The following is a 20,849-nucleotide window of genomic DNA, read 5'->3' as shown; positions in this document are numbered from 1 at the left end:
CGATGTCGCGAGAGGGGGTTGTTAGATTCATGCCCACGGCAGCAGTTGTCTCCTACGTTGTTTCGAGTGTTTCGACCGTAAATTATTATTGAAATCATTTAGCGTTTCGTACTTCGCAAACCGATGTGTGAATCATAAATCAGGTATGACAGCGACAATCCACGCTGAAGTGGAGTATTTATATATACATAACCGATCTAACGCGTACGAATCATCGAACGAGTGAAGCATGGCCAGGACTGAGATTGCAAAGACCTTGTGAGTCGCGAAGAAACTCCCATAACTTAACTGTTCCATACACAGCGTAACCGCTGGAGGCGTAGTATAACCATATCTGTACACTTGGTACAGAAGATGATTGCTAAACAAAAACAAGTCGAGCATTTATAAACACAGGAAAATAGGCGAAATTACTAACGTCATGCGAGACAAAATCGCAACCAACACTGCTGCTCGCGTAGGGAGAGTACATGACCATCATCACCATAAATAGATAATGCACGAAACAAAATTTATTCATTTCAATCACAGCAATGGCGGATGCCGCGGCGAATCTCACGGCGCGGCGGCGGTCCTGGCGGCAGGGCCGGTCGGGCGGTCCGACCACTCCCCTCAGTGTCACTTGACCGGCTTCATGTTCCAGAGGCCGTCTATAAGGTAATGGCAGTTCTCCACGCCGATACCTTTGTTGATCCTCGAGCTGAAACAAACATCCGGAGAACATATGTGAAGCGCCACCAAGAAGAACTCGATCAATGAACATCGTTCAGGCATGCCTAAAAGGTCGATCGTCAGATCGATAGCACCATTTGCATAAGTGGCCCACCTGGTGAGCGATAATATGTGCAGCCCCCTGGCGCATTGAAAGCAGGGATCTCTTGCCACACATAACTAGTTTTAAATTTTGATAGTTTTTTATGGGAATGCATGCATTTCATCCGTGTAGATGTACATACTCGTAGGTCGCATCATCGCATGATACACGAGCAATGTAAAAAGAATTCATGTGAATATATCTGATAATGAAGGCGAAGCATATTATTAGTCATTCAAAATAGCATAGTACTTACATGTCGTCGGTGGACATTTTTGTGAGTCCGACGGCGAGCGCGTGCTGCTTGCCCTCTGCCATGATGGCCACGGGCGTCTTCTCGGGGACGGTCGTCATCCTGGCGCCGGGAGACGTCAGTCCGGGGCACATGATGTTGGCGCCCGACAGGACGAAGCGGATGGCGCCCTTGTCCACCTGCAGCATCGGCAGCAGGAACGGGTCTGCGGCGGGCGGGAAGGCGTCAGAAATCTACCCGGTGGACCTCAGACACACGGCACAGAAACAGTCGTCAGCGGTCAGACTCGTCTTAATCACCATAGATAGAATCAGAGCTAACATTCAACACATTCAATTACAGTATAGCATGAAGAAGGACTGGTAGCTATGCTCTTACAATGACACACAGACTGGAACGACTGGTGGCTCATGGTCAGGGTGCCGTCGTCGTTAATTAACCCTCGCCCATGTAGGGGGGGGGGGTTGGTGCAACCCCCCCCCTGAGGTTTTTCGGAAATAGTGCAAAAACGGCGGCGCGCAGCGCCGCCAAATTTTGGGTACCTTATGGGGCAAACCTTGCGCAACTTTTGATAAAAAAAAATTTGACCGGGTCATGTCAGGTCACGGAGTTATGACGTCACAAAGGGAACAGCCTCCGGCCGGATTTTCACAAACTGAGTGCCAACGCCCGAGGTTTCCTGCCGGTGGTACGGACATCGGTTGATGGATCGTGATGAAACTTCCCATGCATGTTGGGGCAAGTATTGGCTATTATATGGTATAAGAAACCTGACCGGGTCAGGTCAGGTCACGGAGCTATGACGTCACAAGTGGAACAGCGTCCGGTACTATTTTTGAAAAGCGCCCGAACCACTATTTTGCTAATTCTTGTCACCTCAATGGGAATATGCAGCAATATTAGCTTCTATAGGGAGCAAATGGACCTCCCAAATCCAAAAATACAATCAGATTTCAAAAATTTAAATTTTGATTTTTCGAATTTCTGCCGCCGACTGTGACCTTGCCGACTTCCGGCGCTCCCAACCCGCCATTTTTAGAGCTAGGGAAACGAAATACATACCAAACGATAGAGAATTGATCAAGGAACACGATAGTGAAGGTTTCAAGTCGATATCTCCGACCATTTTGCCGCAACCGCCGCGGAAAGTTGAAAAAGTCTATTTTTCCGAAAATTTGACCTTTGACCGGTCAAAAGTAGGTCAAATGTTGACCTAGGACCAAAAAATATACCACCAATCGCGAGATCTCGGCGAGAGGAATCCGTTGGTCTTTTCCGCTAAGCTCTACGACGCTCCGTTTTCAAACGCCAAGGGGGGGGGGGGTCGCACCAACCCCCCCCCCCCCCTGCATGGGCGAAGGTGGCAGATCGCCGTTTACGGGCGAGGGTTAAGTTGTACTGCGGAAAGTCCGGTTCTTACACTGGTGGAGGAGGCGGAGTGTCGGCATCCAGGGACCGTCCCGCTGCCGGAAGAAGAGCAGCTCTCCACCGCTATTGATCAGGATCTCGATATGATCGTGGCTAGAAAATACGAGAAGGTCGTCAGAAGTTTTGCTAGAGGTTTGTGATATCTATTCAAATATTGGATCTTTCCTTGATGCCGTGTACAAATACAATGCTGCTCAGTGCTCAGTCACCAAATGATGAAAGCCACACAAAAACAACTTTTCTTAATAGGTTTAATTATTACAGCTGATATAGCTATGCTGCAACAATATCATATCAAAGGTGCGAGCGAAAAAAGGACTTCAAATAAATTAAAAATGATCTGAATTGTTTGTATTGTTTACCATTTTAAAATTCTTAGGGGTTCTTTCTTTGGCAGGATTCCATCAATATAATTCTCAATATGTGGGTGCAGCTCAACTATCTTGTTTCGTATTCCCTTTTGCACGGACGACTTCAGCTGCTGCACATTGGACACACTCTCCTTTTCATCAAACCTGAAAAAATAAATGAACATAAATCTACCATCTCCTGATCTCTACTTCACATCAAGGAGCAAACCAATACATAAACCTCAAAGGCATCACAATCTAGCATTACTATGACAAGAAAGAATGTCAACTATGACTAGATCTAGGCAAAATCTGTATATAAAAAAATCATTTAATGTGGAGCTGGTGCATCAATAGTATATAAATGCAGGAAAAGTTATTGATGCAGTTCAACATGCAAACTTATAATTGAATAGGTAGCATAGAGATAAACCACCCTGGTTGTGGCTTATCTGCACAGCTTAAAGCATCGCTATGAGAACAAGGCTGTCAAGGTCTTAGCATACTTACTTTTTAAACATGTTGGACCCTTATAGTAAACCTGAAATGAATTACATGTAAAGTTATTGACTTAGTGATATCATGTTCTCATTTTCACATCAAGACATCATATAAGATGGCAAAAAGGTAAATGGTCAGGCAGGTTCAAGGTTACTTAGCTCAAAGTGGGCCGTACTATTTTCTGGATTATTTGCCAGCTGGCGCCATATGGTGGCGCTAGCAGAGCTGATTATATATATCAATGCTAGATATAAACTCACCTGTTCAACTCACCTGTTTGGGGTTCCCTTGGTCTGAGAGTAGCCAAAATGAATGCAGGGATGGGGAGAAGGGAAGGAACCCGCATAGAAAGAGCTCGCCCGATGGATGAGAACACATCCAAACGGGAAAGTGAGCCCACAAGTGCCAAATGAATGAGTTTACAAGAGTGACAAGATACAAACAGCAAAATTATAATCGGAACACAGTTAACGGTCATGGGACACAAATCATTTAGATATGCACTAGAGACTAGTATACAAACAGGGTATCACCCAGTGTCGCAGATAACATGGATTTGAACCTGGTTAAATCTGGTTCAGACACTACTTCGTCCGGTAGAGAGTTCCATGGAGTGATACAGCGGACACTAAATGATCTGGCACGTAAATCTGTTTGGGGACGGACGTGTGGCAACTTAAAGCGGTGGCCTCGGGTTCCAGAGGATGGCGAGAGCACGAATATATCCGATGGTTTGATTGAGCATTTATCATGGAAGAGTTTCCAGCATTGTATCATGTCAGCTCGGAGGAGCCTGCCCTTGGCCGAAAATTGGTTCAGGGCCTTAAGTCGAGAGTAGTAGTATAGGTTGCCGAGACCATGGACGCGCTTCGTCCAACGCCGCTGGACTGACTCGAGGAGCCTTAAGTCACCCACGTAACCGGTGTGCCACACGCAAGAACAGTACTCGATCAAAGGCCTTACGTGCGTGCTGAAGAGTGTCATCATAAAGTCCGGGGACCTGCAAACAGTAGATTTAAGCAGGTTCTGAGTTAGACCCGCGGCTTTTGAGACCGTTGCTGTAATATGATTGTGAAACTTCAAGTCTGAATCAACTACAACGCCAAGGTCGGTGTGGGAGTGGACAACCTGGATTGGGGCATTGGAGATGCGATAACATGGAGGGGGGAGAGCGTGGAATTTCCTGTGAAAACGAAGGACAACACACTTTTTAACATTCAGAGAAAGGCACCAAGACTCAGCAGTGCTCTGCAGCATATCAATGTCACGCTGGCACATCTGTGAATCGAGGTCATAGCTGGCATGCGGGATATGACGAATTTTCATGTACATCTTCAGGTCATCTGCGAAAACCTTGTAACGGCATGACAGGTTGCTAGCAACGTGGTTTACAAATATCAGAAATAGGATGGGTCCCAGAACAGAGCCCTGGGGGACACCACTGGTGACACGGTGAGGGCTGCTCAGCTTTGTCTTCACCTGTACGGCCATTTGTCGGTCAACTAGGAAGTCCTCGATCCATCGGACCAGGCTGTCCTGGATACCAAGGAGACGAAGTTTTGTTAGGAGGATTTGGTGAGAAACGACATCAAACGCTTTGGCGAAGTCGAACATCACGACATCAACGACACTTCCACTGTCTACATGCAGAGACACCTCATTGTACACCAGGAGCAGTTGATCCATGGTAGACCTGCCTGCTCGAAATCCGAACTGGTGGTCAGTCAGGATGCCGTTGTCTTCCAGGTAAGCTGAGAGATGACGAACAATGATTCTCTCTAAGCATTTACACGTCACAGAAGTGAGGCTGATCGGTCTGTAGTTGAGTGCGTCGTACCTTGAACCTTTCTTATAAATCGGGACAACTCTCGATGACTTCCACAGAGTTGGGAGTTTGCCTTCTCCGAGGGACCTTTGGAATAGCAGGTAGAGTGGGTAGGCAAGCCCAGTGGCACAGTTCCTGAGAAGCATGGGGTGAAGATCGTCTGAGCCTGCTGCTGAGTTGATGTCCAAGGCCTGTAGCACAGATAGCACATCCTGTGGGTAGATGTCCATGGTTGCCATTTGGCTCGACGCTGTCTGGTGAGCTGTTGGAGGGTTAGAGTGATAGATTACTTGGTTAGTAGAGAAAACACTGGCAAATGCAGTGGCGAATACTTCTGCCAATACACCAGGATCGTCTGAAAGACTGCCATCGTCAAGGCGGAGGGGTCCAACACTAGGACAACCAACTTTTTTACGCCTCAGGTAAGCATGAAACCGTTTAGGGGCTGTTTTGAGGTCGTTGATTAGGTCCTGCTCGTACCTGGATTGAGAATCAATGGCGAATGATTTGAGAGCACTGTTAATTGTAAAGAAGTCTCTCAAGGCTAGCTTTGCTGCCGGACTATTCCTACCAGATGAGTAACGAGTGGATAATACCTTATCCCAAGCTTCCCTCCTTCGGTTCCTCAAGCTACGGGGAGGGTTGGTTTTCCAGGGTAGCTTTAACGAGGATCGGGAGGGGGGAGCAAGAGGCACATGGTCATCGATTAACAGCTTCAGTATATAAACAAAGTGATTGTAGGCACTGTCTAGATCCCGGTATCCAAGTTCATGGTCCCAGTCTATGCCATTGAGGGCATGTAAGATCTGAGCATACTTGCCTCTACCTATGCCACAAGCGACACTGGCTTGTCTCAGACTGGGGGAAGTCAGTGCTGAAATCAAACACATAGTTACACAGAACGGGGCAGTGATCACACCCAGGGAGCGGGGGACAGACCCGTATGGCTCCAACTCTGTCGTCATCTGTGGAGAGGACAAGGTCAAGTATGTTGCCTGAACGCGGGAACGTAGGCTCAAGTACCCACTGGGTCAGGCCTAGGGACACAAAGACTTCATATCCGAGCCTGTCCGGCACAGAAGCATGCAGGGTTGGGTCCGGGTTACTCCATAGAAGTGAGGGCATGTTAAAGTCCCCCAGAAGCAGAACCTCCTTGTCCTCGCAGAATGTAATAAGAAAGTCTAATAAGAGTTGAGTATCTTGTAGTGACGATGATGGAGGACGGTAGACAACAGCAACATGGATACCAAGCTGGGGAAGACGCAGAGTCAGCACGTTTGGATATTGTTTGGAGACATCATCAAATTTCACACTGTTATGTATGTACATGCACACACCATGCTTTGAGAATGAGCCTCGGGTGTCATTTCGGACTACACTATAGCTAGGGATGTCAATAAACGAGTCGTTCATTGAGCTTAGGAGATGGGATTCAGTGACAGCGAAAATATGCAGCTTATGTTGAGACACAAACTCGCTCACAACTGGAAGCTTTCTGACAAGAGAGTTCACATTTGACTGGCCAACATTCATAAGAAAAGAGGTCGAGTTGGTACCTGGACAGGTAGCCAAACGACCGAATGTCTATCCATTAACTTCTCTGTCATTTTCTGAGTGCCATTTTACGTGTTCATGTCCATCTACATACTACTGTGTTTATATTAACCCTCGCACTATAGGGGGGAGGGGGTCGAACGGACCCCCCCCCCCTCGGTTTTTCGCGAAAAAGTCGCGTAAGAAGCGGCCAATCGCGACGAAACTCTCAGTACCCTCGAGTTGATCATTTTTCCACCTAACCTGAAAATTTCATGACCCTGACCGAAATGACCTTTGACCTACTTTTCGAGACCATGTTTGGCCGGAATCGCGATTCGGCGTATGTCGGCTCGCATTAGCCGCGCGTTTGCGGTCTTTTCGTAGCTTCAAGCGTTCAAACATGTGAAACGATGTTGGTCCCATGCATTGGGGTGGGTGTAAAGGTCACCTGAAGGTCAGGTCAGGTCATTGACCTTTGATGAGCTCGGTTCACTTTTTCGAGTTTTACATGTTTTTAGGCCAGTTTTTGGAGCTTAATTCGAATTTAGCAACCATATGAACACTTACGAAGTAGTTTCGGTGCCATCGTAACATGTTACGAAGCTGTCAGAGGCGGTTGCCACGTACTACGAGTACCCAGCAAGACCCCTACCGGTTGACCTGACCTGACCCGACCTGGCCTAAATGCATGAAGAAATCAGCTGTGATCAAAACTGACATGATATTCGTGATCAGCACCCCGAAAAACTCCATAGCAGCCACACTTTACGACGTTCTAACAGGTCCCGATTTTCCCGACTTTTGGGTCATTGACCTGACCTGGAAGGTTAACCAATGACCTAGGACCCTAAAATTGGGTATCATCGGCTTCCTCTCGTCATGCGCAGCACGCTCGTTTTTTTTCTGTGAAGCTCTAGCTCAATCAGGGGCGAAACGGCAAGGGGGGTCTAACGGACCCGCCCCCCCCTATACGTTCGCGGCTGGAAAAACACCAATACGGGCGGGAATTAATAAACCGGCCGGCCAGCTGATTTTATCCAGTTGTTAGTAAGGCCCCTAAAAGTTACTACCATAAGCTGTAGGCAATTCTGAATGGCATTGTTTTTTTTTAAATACTCATTACCTTGTCATAATTAAATACCTCATTATATTTTCTTTTTCACTTCAACAGTGTTGTAACCATACACAAACTTGGAATAGCAGGAACCAATACACTTAAGAGATCGGAGGCCAGTTGTAACAACATAAAAGATCACCACCTGTGGTTATCCTTTCCCATAACTTGCCACCACCTTTGCCAACCGAATATAATCACTAAAGTGAAAATATCAATGAAAATATCAGCCAGCCTGATTGATGTTTTTGCATCAGCGGCTATTTTTCATGTGTCTGGTTTGACTTGTGACTCGTGAGATTTATAAACAAAAACACTGGCAGCTCAAATTATTGGCTGTTGAAACAGGCCTTACTAACAACTGGATAAAATCAGCTGGCTGGCCAGCTGGCGATGTACAATAGCTATGTTATTCATTGATATAAACGGGGTAGAAGATAAACATGAGCACATAAAATGGTACTAATAGAAAAAATTAAAAATGATATTTAGTTATTTGTATTTGGCATTGATGTATAACAAGCTCTGCTAGCACCACCATACAGCGCCAGCTGGCAAATCGTCCAGAAAATAGTATGGCCTATCGAAACTGGCCTCCGTAAAAACTAAAATTGAAAGCATCTGGCTTTATCCAAATGTTGAAATATCTTTAATGAAAACATGTCTCTCCTCCACGAAAACTTTGGGAGATAATGACATTTTCAATAGACGCGTTTACATAGGGTTTGTTGCAAGCTTATATCTCCGTCCATGATGTTGCAAAAGATGCCAATGGTGCTTAACAATTTACAAAATGATCCCCTCTAAATATTTGAAGACCACTGCAACGAAATTATCGCCAAATTAACGAGCTAGTGGTAGAGCCTCGTCAAATATACTATGTAAACCGGGTTAATTTGTCCTTAGCATCAGCACAGTGTGGAATGCTACATACGGAATCGTGCGAAACACCATCACCAGACACCAGCGCAAGTCAAAGTCAAAGTGTTTATCGCAACTGTTCATGACATGTCATGAACAGACCATGTCATGACCATGTCATGATGTTAGGCCCTCGTATTTATAGCCTTGGTTAGGCCTAGTGCTTGACGCATTCCAGTTGTTTTACGCGCAACATAGGTAAGAAAAACTTCTGCTTTTTAATTTTTAAAGGAGAAAGCTCACGATAGCACAAGAAAATAACAAATAAAAATCACTAAAATCACAACCACCCAACTTGCCGAACCGCCAGGTGCGCGCCGTTTCTGTCTCAAGTGCACAAGTTTGGCCTACTAGCATGAGGAAGGGACTAAAAAGCAGACTAATTTCGCTGCGAACCGATTCTGCGAAAAGGCCCTTTACTTTTCGACAAATTTGTCATCGTTATATATGAAGTTATTCGGTAGTTATTATTTCATATTTTGCCGAGATTGGTTTCCCTGAACTTAGTTAAAATTTGGTTAAATCAGTCCAAAGATACTCCGCAAGTCAACGTCAACGTCAGATACTGAAAGTCTTGATCTTACTCCATAGATGGCGATAGTAGTAAACGCCTGAAAGCATACTGTACCGCAACACTTCTCGAAGCAACAAAATCCGCGCATTGTGCGAAGACGGCGAAGACGCTGACCAGCCACGCAAGGAGTGAAGTTAAGCTTGGTTAAGCTTGATCCACGCCGTCCTGCGTCGAGCTAATGGAACAAATACGAAGCCAATGACTCATACGAAGCCAATTCTTTCGGCTACCATTCGACTGCGACGCCAGTCTAATCCCCAATAAGTAAAGTAGCTTTGACCAGGCTTATCGGTTTGCTTTCAAAGCTACTCAGTGTCTAAAGTTTATGGAGGGAAGTCATGTAACAAATTAGCTGATTCTGCAGCCCATTATGCGCTCGTTGTTATCTTTCCCGGCTCGCTAAGTCAATTTAGTCGGGTATTGTTGACGAAAAAAAATATGATGCTCCCAAGACCCAAGAAGCTACCTATACCTACCTAATTGCTGTCATATAAGGATCAAGATGAAATGCTAACATTAAGCTTTGCAAGATGGATATAATAAAGACGATCGAATGTCTTTGAGAATTAAAACGTCTTGGATTATTTTTGACGCTCAATTCAATTCAAGCAGCTTCCATTGTTACCCAATTGATTGGGAAACATAATGGCATTGGTGAAGTCAAGTGACCAGCCCTGGATTCAGGTGATACGTATACAAAATCCAAAGTAGGTATAAGAGGTGTGAGGATAAATCTACCTGTGAGTTGCAGTTTCCTCGGTAGTCGGTAAGCTTCCTCCTCCGGTGCTGAGACAGTTGCGAATGATGACATTTTTGCAATGTGTAAATGTTCATTTATGACGTTATAGTCACCGACCTGACTTCAAAATGCGCTTAAAATTACAAAGATTGACTTTCATCATAGGTTAGGTACGCTCAGTAGGTACCTGCCTAATATATTTTGAACAATCGAGAAAAGCGTCTAAGGTTTTTGCACCAACCGGGCGAGGCTAACCCTGCTATGGGTGGACTTTTCTATAGAAGCATATAGCCGTTAAAACCGTTACCATATAATGATACAACCGTTACCAATGGCCCTGCAAACCACGCGAGTCTGATGAAACGTTAACCCGCGCCGGCCGAGGGGGGAGGGCGGGTGTCCCCCCCCCCCCATAGGGTTTTTCGCGATAGTTCCCAACATGCTGGCGATAGAAAGCTAAAATTTGGCATACCTGACCTTTGATTCAAGCCAGATCTTTTAAAATCAACCGAATTCTCGGGTCAGGTCAGGTCACTGACCTACGACGTCATAAGTAAACCTCTGCACGGTCTTCAGATGTCGCAACTTCGCAACGCCCTCAGTGCCAGAGGAGCTTTCACAGGCAGATGAAACTTACAAAACCTAGTATCCTTCAGAGGTCTCACAACTTGTATATCTCGGATTTTTCCTAAAGGTCACATGAGGTCGGGTCGGTCACGTGACCTCACCATTATAGTGTACGTAAGTAAATGGGGAGAAATGAAAACTGCTATTTTGGAGCCTGGAACGATCTCAAACTATATCAACCACACAGAATCGTGATTTCATGCACTCTTTGCAAGTTTGAATGCCTCACTTTTGCATTGTTGACATTGCATGACGTCAATGGCGTCACTTGGGTCATAAAAGTTTTTCGTCAATAACTCCTGATCAAATTGAGCTAGCGAGTCAAGAAAGCCAACAATGGGCTCAAGAAGACCTGCCGAATCAAATGATATGCAACATGACCTCCTTTGACCAAGTTCGTGACCTGGGGGGCTCTGACCTGACCGTGATCCGAGGTCAACACGTCAAGTTGACCTTACCCAAACCAAAAGTATATCTTTCGGCGCGCCTGAGTGAGGCAAACATGATGATGCCAAAATCGCGGCTCTGCGGCCGTTTTTTTTTTTTTGCAAAGCTGTTTGCCAAAAACCGAGCCCGTATCTTGGGCCATAGGACCTGAACTCAGAGGTCACCGGTTGAACTGAGACCTTAAATGCTGGTACCAATCGCTGCTTCTCGTAACGGCACACAAGCTCGTTTTTCCGCGACGCTCTAGCTCCATCATGGACGAAACGGTGAGGGGGGTCGCACCTGCCTTCCCCCCTCGGCCGGCGCGCATGTAGAAAACCGATGGTTAGGATAGGATAACCGAAAACCGATAGGATAGGTAAACCGAAGACCGGCGAGGGTTGAAGCGTCTGTAGATATTTGCATTCTCTAACTTACCTTTTACAGATTGGTAAAATAAAAGGCACTCGGTGGCTGGTGGATAAACCATGCAATAGGACGGAAGAGAACAAAAGGCACAAAAGGCACGCCACTTCGGCAGGTGTTTAAATGACTACTGATATACAGAGTTCGCTAGTCGGTCAACAGCATGTGCCAGCCATAGGATAAGTTCCTGTCATCAGTAAACTATATGTATATTACCGAACTATCCACCACCCACCATCATTTCATTAAAAACAAGTACAAAAATATTCGCGTTAACCGACGTGACCGCAGCCCATCCTCCCGGAATTCGGCCCAACCTCCACCGCCGCGCCCCTCCAGCTGCGCCGGCGCCGACGGGCCGGCGGTGACGTCACAGACGACCCGAGCCGTCCGCCCCAGCGCACCATCGATTGGTCCGCCAGCGGACGGCGTGCAGGGCCGCGGCACTCCGCCGGCACCATCATGGCCGACCTCGAGTTCGAGGAGTTTCGCCGCCATTTCGACCGTCTGCCGCAGCACATCAAGGCTCCGGAACAGTCGTACAGGTGAGAGTCGCATCCATAACAGTGGAAACTGGGGCTATGAATCGTTGTTAGATAACAATCGTTGGGTTCTATAGCAACTGGCGGACAGGTCAACAGCTGCGAAAGGAAAAACGCCAAAAGTCCGTGTTCTCTTGGACTCTTTATTTAAGTTGGATGCATTAAGCATTTGGGCTCTGAATAATTCAAAGCATAACTTCAAATTATAACTGCAAGCGAACGTCGTTAACTACTTCCGTGCTGACTATTGAAGCTGACCCATTCCGTTACCATACGACTCCGACCCAGTGTTGGCCGCCACCCCGCTGCTGTGTGTTCTGACCAAGGCGTGCTGCTGCGCCGCACCCTCCACCTCAGACTGGTGCACGACGTGGCGCCCGGTGGGCCGACCGCGCCGGAGAGCTCCAGCGAGGGCGACTCGGCCGGCGAGGAGACCTCCGAGGAGACGCGAGCCCTGCACTCGGGCCGCTGGGAGCCCTCCGGCTGGGCGCCCGCCCACGAGCCGGCCGACACCGACCAACACCGGCAGCCGCAGAGGCGACGGAGACTCCCCGAGATTCCCAAAAGTAAAAGACGTAAGTGCGTTATGAGGTCCGCTGGGGCCGCCATCGATCCGCTCGGTGGGCGCTGGCTCCAACCGGGATGCTTGGTAGTGGTCATTTTCCGGGGGATCGTTGGCGTATGGTGAGGTCAGTGTTGTTTATTGTTTGGTGTGTTCGGTGTATTGGGTCGGGATTCGATATTTCGTATAATGCCGCACGGAGTCATAGTTAGTCGCCGTAGTCGCTTAACCCTCGCATGTGTGCGGCGTTTTCCAGCTTCTAATGTGTGTGTGTGTGGGGGGGGGGGGGGGGGTCGGTTGGACCCCCCCCCCCCCTTGCCGTTTGGCCCTGATCGAGCTAGAGCTTCGCGGAAAAAACGAGCGTGTTGCCCGTGACGAGAGGAAGCCGATGATACCCAATTTTAAGGTCCTAGGTCATTGGTTGACCTTCCAGGTCAGGTCAATGACCCAAAGTCGGGAAATCGCGGGACCTATTAGAAAGTCGTAAAGAGTGGCTGCTAAGAGGTTTTTCGGGGTGCTGATCACGAATATCGTGTTAGTTTTGATCACAGATGATGTCTTTAAGCATTTAGACCAGGTCGGGTCAGGTCAGGTCAGGTCAACCAGTAGGCGTCGTGACGGGTATTCGTAGTACGTGTCAACCGCCTCTGACAGCTTCGTAACATGTTACGAAGGCACCAAAACTACTTCGTAAATATTCAAATGGTTGCTAAATTCGAATTCAGCTCCAAAAACTAGCCTAGAAACATGTAAAACTCGAAAAAAGTGAACCGAGGTCACCCGAGGTCACCAAAGGTCAATGACCTGACCTGACCTTCAGGTGACCTTGACACCCACCCTAATGCATGGGAGCAACATCAAATCACATGTTTGAACGTTTGAAATCACGAAAAGCTTGCAAACGCGCGGCTAATGCGAGCCGACGTACGCCGAATCGCGATTCCGGCCAAACATGGTCTCGGAAAAGAGGTCACAGGTCAAAGGTCATTTGGGTCAGGGTCATGAAATTTTTAGGGTAGGTGTAAAATTGATCAATGCGAGGGTACTGAAAGTTTCGTCGCGATCGACCGCTTTTTACGCGAGTTATTTGCGAAAAACCATGGGGGGTCCATCCGACCCCCCCCCCCACCCCTACACATGCGAGGGTTAATTTTCCGTTTTGAGTATGAGAGACCTTGATGTGTTTAAAAAACTTAAACACACTTCTAAGTTGGCATGGCTGATTTGGTTGGTCTCAGGCGGTCGATCAGTTGTGTCAGATGTCATTTAAGCTATGTCTAATGTTATTCCTACGCTATGCTTGTCTAGCTAGGCGTATCGTCTATCTGGATCAAACTGGGCTGAGCCGAACCGTGAACGATAATCTGAACAGCTGAACCAAAGCCTTGAGTTTTAGTCTTTTCACACCGGTAAAGTATGTTCACAATAAATATATTTACATAGGTATGTACTCTGGCGATTAGCAGCATAACTTTATTTACTATATTTATTTCGGCTATAGTAGGAAGCCGTTCTGTTGAGATCACACAAGCTTCATGGAAGGCATAAATAACAAATGCCACGCGGACGTGGCTTTTAGCTCTCTCTGGATTCGACAAAAGTCGTTCTTACTTCTTACTCACACTCGAAAGCCGAGAACGTTATTCAAAAATAGTGTGCGAGAAACATGTCGATGGCCCCCGCAAATGAACTGACTTTTGACCCACCAGCTTCACGTCCTTCAAACTTACATTTTTAATGCACATCGCAGTAGTTCTGTACCTACAGCCACGTGAAGGCAGCTGGAGTTTTCCGAAAATTAAGATCTGTAGGGTCTGGGGTTTCTCAATAACGTTTATATGATTGACCAACTTATATTCAAAAGCTGCTTATAGGTATTTATTTGTCGAATTGGTTATGATTTCTTGAAGCATAATTATGAAAAATAAATCACGAAGGCTTGGGGGCGTAAATGTCACGTGTGGCTGGAATGAGCTTGCGTCGCCCGTCGGGCCCCTGAGCCGAGCCAACGAGGCGGCCCGCCCGCTGCTGCCGCCGCGCCGCCGGGTAATAGCCCTGCGGGTCAGTCTACTGCCCAGGGTCGCAATTCGCCAGCGGTAGGCAGCCGGCCGGTCGGCCCCGGGGCAAGGACTGACTGACAAAGCGAAATATGACTGTGAATGGTGACCACATGTTTTATGATAACAGATTATAGCAGAAGCATCGACAAAAATATAAACTGATGGTTTTGAGTATGACTTTCATTATAACTGAGAACGTCTGTCGCAGCCCGTCTATTGAGCCGCCTGTCTGAACTATCTGTCGAAGCCCGTCTTTCCAATCCCCTTTGTCTGAGCCCGTCTGTGTTTATCTGCCTGACCCATCTATCAGTCCATCTGTCTGAGTTTGTCTGTCAGGGCCCTGTTTCAACTTTCAAGGCACGCTGCCAGCCGCTGCCAGCGCATATCGCGAGCTGACGTCACACTTATGGTAGTGTTGAGCAATGGGCTTGTTTATGTCTCCATGGAAACCCGGATTGCCACGTGTGCTGGCAGCGGCTAGCAGCGTGCCGTTGAAACACCGCCCTGATTTCGACCGGTCTGAACCGTTGAGACTTGAATTCCGGTTGTCTGAGCTCGTCTGTCTAGTTCCGTCTATCCAGCTTATCTGTTTGAGCCCTCGGGCTAATATCGTCTTCCCAAGCCCGCCTACCAAATGTCGTCTTCTGCTGCCAGCCCTGTCCCGTCACCTGCGACTGGTCTCACATCTGAGTCTGGCCTCGGAGCTGGGTATACTGGAAGCGGGCGACGATGGTCGTCCCGCTCAGCCCGTCTACGTCATGAAGTGCTCACACCTGTCCAAAGGTAAGAGAGCCGATCTCGCCGGGAAACTTTTCTGGCCGCCAGGGTGTATGAATTATGCAACCAATCTGCGTCATGAGTAAATTAAAAGTTTTGCAGACGGGGGCACAGTCTTATTTTCTGATTGGAAGGGCACATTACGGATAGTGGTACGGGTAACTCTGTATAAGAACACCCGTCACGCTCCAGGAAACCTTTATATAAAAATATCAAATAGCGACTTGGCCACTGGGAATAACGTCATTTCGTGAACAATGCTCCCGGGGTTGCGTTTGTATCAGCTGACAATACGTTCAACGAATTCGTTATGCTGTGGCCAAAGGTCATCTCAGCATGCGACAAGGTCAAGATCAGTGCTGAGATGAACTCGCGGAAAAGTATAGGCAAGCAGATGAGGGTATTTTCTAGGTTTCACGTCATGTTCTCCGTTATAAGTCTGAGTAAACGTACCTATTTGGTGCGTGACCCCGAGCTGTTCTCTGTTGCGTCGCCAGACGGGGACAGCTCTCCCGACTCAGACGTCCTGCACACGTGTACCGACGGCGACTCTGGCAACTCGACGGCACACTCGCCCGACAACTGCTGCCGGGCGCGGCAGCGGAACGCGTCAGGTAAGTCTCTAAAGTCTAAACGCAGTGTCCTTCCCCTTCCCCGGCACTCTGCCAACGTGAGACGCTCGCCGGACAATCATATGCCGGAAAATAGAAACATTTGCATTTACCATTGTGATCAAAAATACTTCATCCCACAACATAACGCCTTTTAAACAGTTCCTTAATTTTCTCTTGTATAGGAGCGATGTCTCCAGTATCGCCCAGTGCGGCGCTCTGCACAAAGCTGGAACTTCTTGAGGCAACGCACCGAGGTCTCTACAAGTTCGAGCCGAGACACCACGACGAGATCACCATCGACATCGGTGACCCGGTCTATCTGATCAAAGAGGCCGACGACTTGTGGTGCACAGGTAATGGTTGACTTACACAATAACACACATAGTTATATTGTCATTGGTGAATGGACATGTTATACCTAAATAGGCTTCGCTTTTTATCAGCCACGCTTCCATAAGGCACTTTCTTTTGGTACCGTGATTAACCGTTTTAAAGTTCGGCCCAGAAAACGTATCAACGATGTTTGTAGGTAGCTTCTCACCTCTTTAATTCAGTCATGATTGTATTCACAGGCAAATAATTTTCCATGTCGCATGAACTTTTAATGCGGAAAATAGGATTGCCCGCAAAATATTTGTTTAGCGACCACGCACTGCTGACAAACAGCGTTTAGCCAATAGTTTCGGACTACTGTGCTGAGTGCTGACCCGCTAACGCCTGGCCGGCTCTCCAGGCGTGAACCTGCGCACGGGACTGCGCGGCGTGTTCCCGTCCGCCTACGTCACAGACGTCGACTACGCCGACTTTGACCCGTCGGCGCCGCCGGTCCGAAAGGAGCGCTACTTGCTCGGCTACCTGGGTTCAGTGGAGGCGCGCAAACACAAGGGCATCGAGGTGATCACGCAGGCGGTGCAGAAGGTGATCGGAGACGTGCGCGCGGCGCCGGACCCAGCTGACGCCGCCTTCGCCTACCCGTGCATCCTGGAGATCTCCGACCAGGGCGTGCGCATGATCGACAAGAGCAAGCCGGCGGTGAGTGCATACGGAAACGTTATGTGAGCTATAGTAATATGCTTATGCTCTTGAGACACCGTTCAGAACATTCAAAGGCATATTTAGTTGCGTCTTACGTGCAGCAAGTGCCAGGACCCCGCATATTATATCGGACAGCCCCTCTATAGGCCCCAGACGAGTGACATAGACATAGACATAGACATAGACATAGACGTGTATTGAAGCCATCCACGATACACTCGTGGCTATTACGGCCGCTCGTACAGGGCTAAAACTCTGCATGGGAGACATAACATAAAATAACGTGATAAATACGCTCAAAGCCCGTACACACAAACAAACATACACATGCACTCATACAGACTCATGGCCGCTGTCTAAGTCACCTCGCCTCCCCGTAGGTGGGATTGGAGGTGCCGACCAAATAGGTGGGCCGGTAGACGCGTCAGTTCTGACGGGAGCTGGTTGTAGGCGAGGGGCGCCCGGCAGCAGAACCGGCGCTGCCCCATCGCTGACCGCGATCGTGGGACTGACAGATTGCGGTCCTGTCTGGTGGAGCGCTGCCGCGTCTGCGATACCTGCACCAGCTGGGCAGCCAGGGTTTCTGGCTCGCCTGATCGCCGCACCTTGTGCAGCAGGCACAGAGAGTGATACTGAGCAAGCTGCTCAGCGCTGAGCCAGCCCAAGTTATCCAGCAGGTCCGATACATGGTCGTACTTTTTGCGGCCGAAAATCACCTTTGCAGCATAGTTAATTATTTTTTGGAGCCGAGAGAGGTTTGTCTGCGTGCAGTTGCCGTATACTGAGATGCAGTATCGGACCTGCGAGAGAACGAGGGCTTGGACGATGACGGTGACAGCCGATGGTGGGAGGTGGTTCCTTAGATGTGATAGACCATGAAGGGTTCCGAAACAGCGGTTTGTGAGAGAAGAAATGTGACTAGTCCAGCTGAGCGTGCTATCGAATGTTAAACCGAGATTTCTAACTTCCGAGACAGGGAGTAAATCATGATCGCGGAATTTGACAGAGAGGCCAGGAACGTTGCGCAGATTTTGAGAGCTTCCCAACAACATCAGCTGAGTTTTTCCTGCGTTAACTTTGAGGCCGTTGGCCTGGAACCAAAGGTCGATGGAAGTCAGCACTGCTTCCATCTTCCTGACCACGCTTTGCATGTCAGATTTTTTGCCAGAGACCAGAATTTGTGTGTCATCGGCGTACTGTGCTACCACTGCGTCTCCGGTGAACAAGGATAAGTCGTTCGCGAAGACGCAGTAGAGCAGAGGGCCGAGAGCAGAACCTTGGAAGACGCCGATGTTGTTGGGAAGAGATGACTTTTTGATGTTACCCAGATTGTCTGTGAAGCAGACGCTCTGGGTATGATTTTGAAGGTAGGCCGAAAACCATGTCGTTTCTACTCCGTGAAGTTGTAGTTTAGTGAGAAGTTTTTGATGGTCTATCACATCAAAGCATTTGCTCAAGTCCAGCAGGCAGAGAAGGGAGAGGTCGCCGTGGTCGTTGGATGATAGGATTTGGTCGGTGATGGATATCAGCGCGGTTTCAGTCGAGTGACGATGACGAAATCCGTGCTGAGTTGGGGATAGGAGATGGTTTTGTGAGAGGTAATTGAAGAGCTGCTGGTGGACGGCACGCTCTACAATTTTGGCAAAGACGGGAACGATGGAAATGGGTCGGAAGTTGGAAGGATCGGAGGGGTCGCCGGACTTGTGGATGGGATGGACGAGGGAATGTTTCCAGGGATCAGGAACGTCGGCGTTGGAGATGCTGGAATTGAGCAAATGGAGGAACACACCTCCGATGACATCAAAAGACAGGCGAATCATGTGCATGGTGATGCCGTCCTCGCCGCAGGCGGAGGATCCGTTCACTGGTGAATTAGCCACTTGACAAGAATTAGCCACTTGACACGGAAAGTGTTATAATGGTCATACCATATGTCATCATATTCTTTCGTTAATTTGTCGGAAAACGATATAACGATATATTCGAACGATATAACCGATGCCGCCCGTATCATGTCAAGCATAATGTAAAAATTAATAATTGTCTGTTTCAGCCCAACCATGTGCTTTGTCACGACTACTTTTATGAAATCAAGAATGTGTCTTTCTGCGGATTCCACCCACAAAACCGGAAGTATTTCGGCTTTGTGACCAAGCACCCACAGGACCTGAAGTTCGCCTGTCACGTTTTCGTCTCAGAAGAGTCGACCAGGCCCGTGGCAGAGGCTGTCGGGTAAGAATTAGCCACTGGCATGGACACTCGACTTGGACTTGATCGATTCTCTCAAAAGTGGGGACGGGCAATAACTAGGTGCGTTTCCAGATGGTCGGAAGTGACTTGGAATTGCACCTCGGTTTAACCATTTCAGACTGCTGATTGTTACATGTCCCCGCGATCCACTTGACGCTAATATCCGGTCTCTTGTGTTCCAGACGTGCTTTCCAGCGGTTTTATCAAAAATACCTTGAAGCGGCTTACCCCATCGAGGAGATATTCATGGACTTCTAACGAGTGATAAAAGTCGGGACGTGCAGGAGTCTGAGCGGCAATGTTGTGACGCGGACAATGAGCCGGTGGGTGATATGGGTACGCTTCGTCGGCCGGCAGTCAATGGAAACCTGTCTGCAGTGTTGCTGCTGTCGTCGCTTTCAGTCTGAGCACGAGGTAGTGGCCCGCCGACCCAAAAGTGTGCCGCCTACGAGTCGCACATTGCGGCCTGCGTGAGGCGAATGGCGTGAGGTGGGGCATATGCATCAATCGTTGCAATCAAGGTGTTATGGGAAGGTCGGTGAAGGGGTGACCGCCCTGGGGGTGTTTCGTGGGTTGAGCACACCGTTCCTGTGTTGTGATTTGATATCGAGCCGAGAGGGCTCCGTGGGGTGGGGGAAGGGGTGGGGTGAGGTGGGGGAGGGTCGGGTCCGGGGGATCGGTCACACACCGATGGCCGGCGGTGCTGGAAGCCCTCTCGGTCGGACCGGCGGCCCCTGCTGAGGGTGCAGCAGCCAGGGAGTGGGCGGCGGCCCGCACCACACCGGTCCCAGTGCCAAACCGGCCGGTCCTGTCAGAGCGCCGCGGGCCGCTCAGCGACGCAGCGCGACAGTCAGTGATGCTCTCCGTACTTACACCTACTGCACGGGGAATGGTTCACCATCCGGGCAATAACTATTGTTAGCATTTAAAGCATCTGACACTATGTGGATTCTAATTTTGTTATGAATATGTCAAAGTTAGTAAGCTTCTGTACTTTACCTGCCTATAAAATATTACCATCCCATTCGTCCCAATCACAACTGAAGTTTTCAGTACCACGATTAAGTCTAAGATTTGAATAGATAAATTAACTACTTTCGGCGATCTACGGCTTTTTAGACATGAAATTGAACATTTTGCAGCAAGCTCTAAGAGAATGATAGGCTACTATTTTGATTCAGCATTTCATCCCTGTTTCAAGCTAGAGGTGAACCGTTTCCTTGCTATGAACTATGCAGATGTACCGAGACAAGCATTTATGACATTATTGTTTTCGCTGTATTTCTGTATGACCTCTGTCGTATAACGACATCTATCAGTAACAATGTGTACTTTCATTTGCATCCCTTATCTCAGTCATGTGCCTGTTCTCCGAATGAACTCTGATCAAATATACATAGGTGTACAGCTTGATTTAACAAATAAACAATTATTACTGAGTGCTACGTTTGATAATAAAGTGTGTTGCTTAGGTA

At 48.2% G+C, this 20,849-nt stretch overlaps 2 protein-coding genes across 12 annotated transcripts; one reads left to right on the top strand and one right to left on the bottom strand.

Annotated features, from left to right (window-relative positions):
* Nucleotides 1-497: 497 nt before the first annotated feature.
* Nucleotides 498-9,073, bottom strand: LOC122379774 (malignant T-cell-amplified sequence 1 homolog). 11 transcript variants are annotated; one of them, XM_043362238.1, is made up of 6 exons: nt 9,042-9,073; nt 3,356-3,386; nt 2,858-3,010; nt 2,488-2,588; nt 1,071-1,272; nt 498-700 (listed from the first exon to the last, which is right to left on the bottom strand). In XM_043362238.1, the coding sequence occupies exons 2-6, from the start codon at nt 3,364-3,366 to the stop codon at nt 619-621; spliced, it is 549 nt and encodes a 182-aa protein (XP_043218173.1). In that variant the 5' UTR covers nt 3,367-3,386; nt 9,042-9,073; the 3' UTR covers nt 498-618. The 11 variants fall into 11 exon arrangements, with proteins under 11 accessions (XP_043218173.1, XP_043218180.1, XP_043218177.1 ...); XM_043362245.1 differs by having other exon boundaries at nt 9,047-9,072; XM_043362242.1 differs by having other exon boundaries at nt 9,030-9,061.
* Nucleotides 9,074-11,843: 2,770 nt separating this feature from the next.
* Nucleotides 11,844-20,800, top strand: LOC122379831 (JNK-interacting protein 1-like). Its single transcript, XM_043362364.1, has 8 exons — nt 11,844-12,079; nt 12,434-12,651; nt 15,353-15,481; nt 15,973-16,089; nt 16,272-16,442; nt 16,823-17,121; nt 19,178-19,356; nt 19,557-20,800. The coding sequence occupies exons 1-8, from the start codon at nt 11,997-11,999 to the stop codon at nt 19,630-19,632; spliced, it is 1,272 nt and encodes a 423-aa protein (XP_043218299.1). The 5' UTR covers nt 11,844-11,996; the 3' UTR covers nt 19,633-20,800.
* The last annotated feature ends 49 nt before the right edge of the window (nt 20,801-20,849 follow it).

This window comes from Amphibalanus amphitrite, unplaced genomic scaffold, assembly GCF_019059575.1.
Source record: "Amphibalanus amphitrite isolate SeventyFive unplaced genomic scaffold, NRLGWU_Aamphi_draft 000084F_arrow, whole genome shotgun sequence".
NCBI classification, from domain to species: Eukaryota; Metazoa; Arthropoda; class Thecostraca; order Balanomorpha; family Balanidae; genus Amphibalanus; species Amphibalanus amphitrite.
This window is presented reverse-complemented; position numbering and strand designations above follow the sequence as displayed.

What these genes read in the sequence shown, in the direction of transcription:
- LOC122379774 (XM_043362237.1), bottom strand. Translation starts at nt 3,030, where the DNA reads ATGTTCATTTATTTTTTCAGGTTTGATGAAAAGGAGAGTGTGTCCAAT. An exon ending in ACTCCGCCTCCTCCACCAGT is followed by an intron (nt 1,273 to 2,487) that starts GTAAGAACCGGA and finishes CGCCCGCCGCAG; the next exon opens with ACCCGTTCCTGCTGCCGATG. An exon ending in AAAATGTCCACCGACGACAT is followed by an intron (nt 701 to 1,070) that starts GTAAGTACTATG and finishes TGTTTGTTTCAG; the next exon opens with CTCGAGGATCAACAAAGGTA.
- LOC122379831 (XM_043362364.1), top strand. Translation starts at nt 11,997, where the DNA reads ATGGCCGACCTCGAGTTCGAGGAGTTTCGCCGCCATTTCGACCGTCTG. An exon ending in GATTCCCAAAAGTAAAAGAC is followed by an intron (nt 12,652 to 15,352) that starts GTAAGTGCGTTA and finishes TTCTGCTGCCAG; the next exon opens with CCCTGTCCCGTCACCTGCGA. An exon ending in CCCGTGGCAGAGGCTGTCGG is followed by an intron (nt 19,357 to 19,556) that starts GTAAGAATTAGC and finishes CTTGTGTTCCAG; the next exon opens with ACGTGCTTTCCAGCGGTTTT.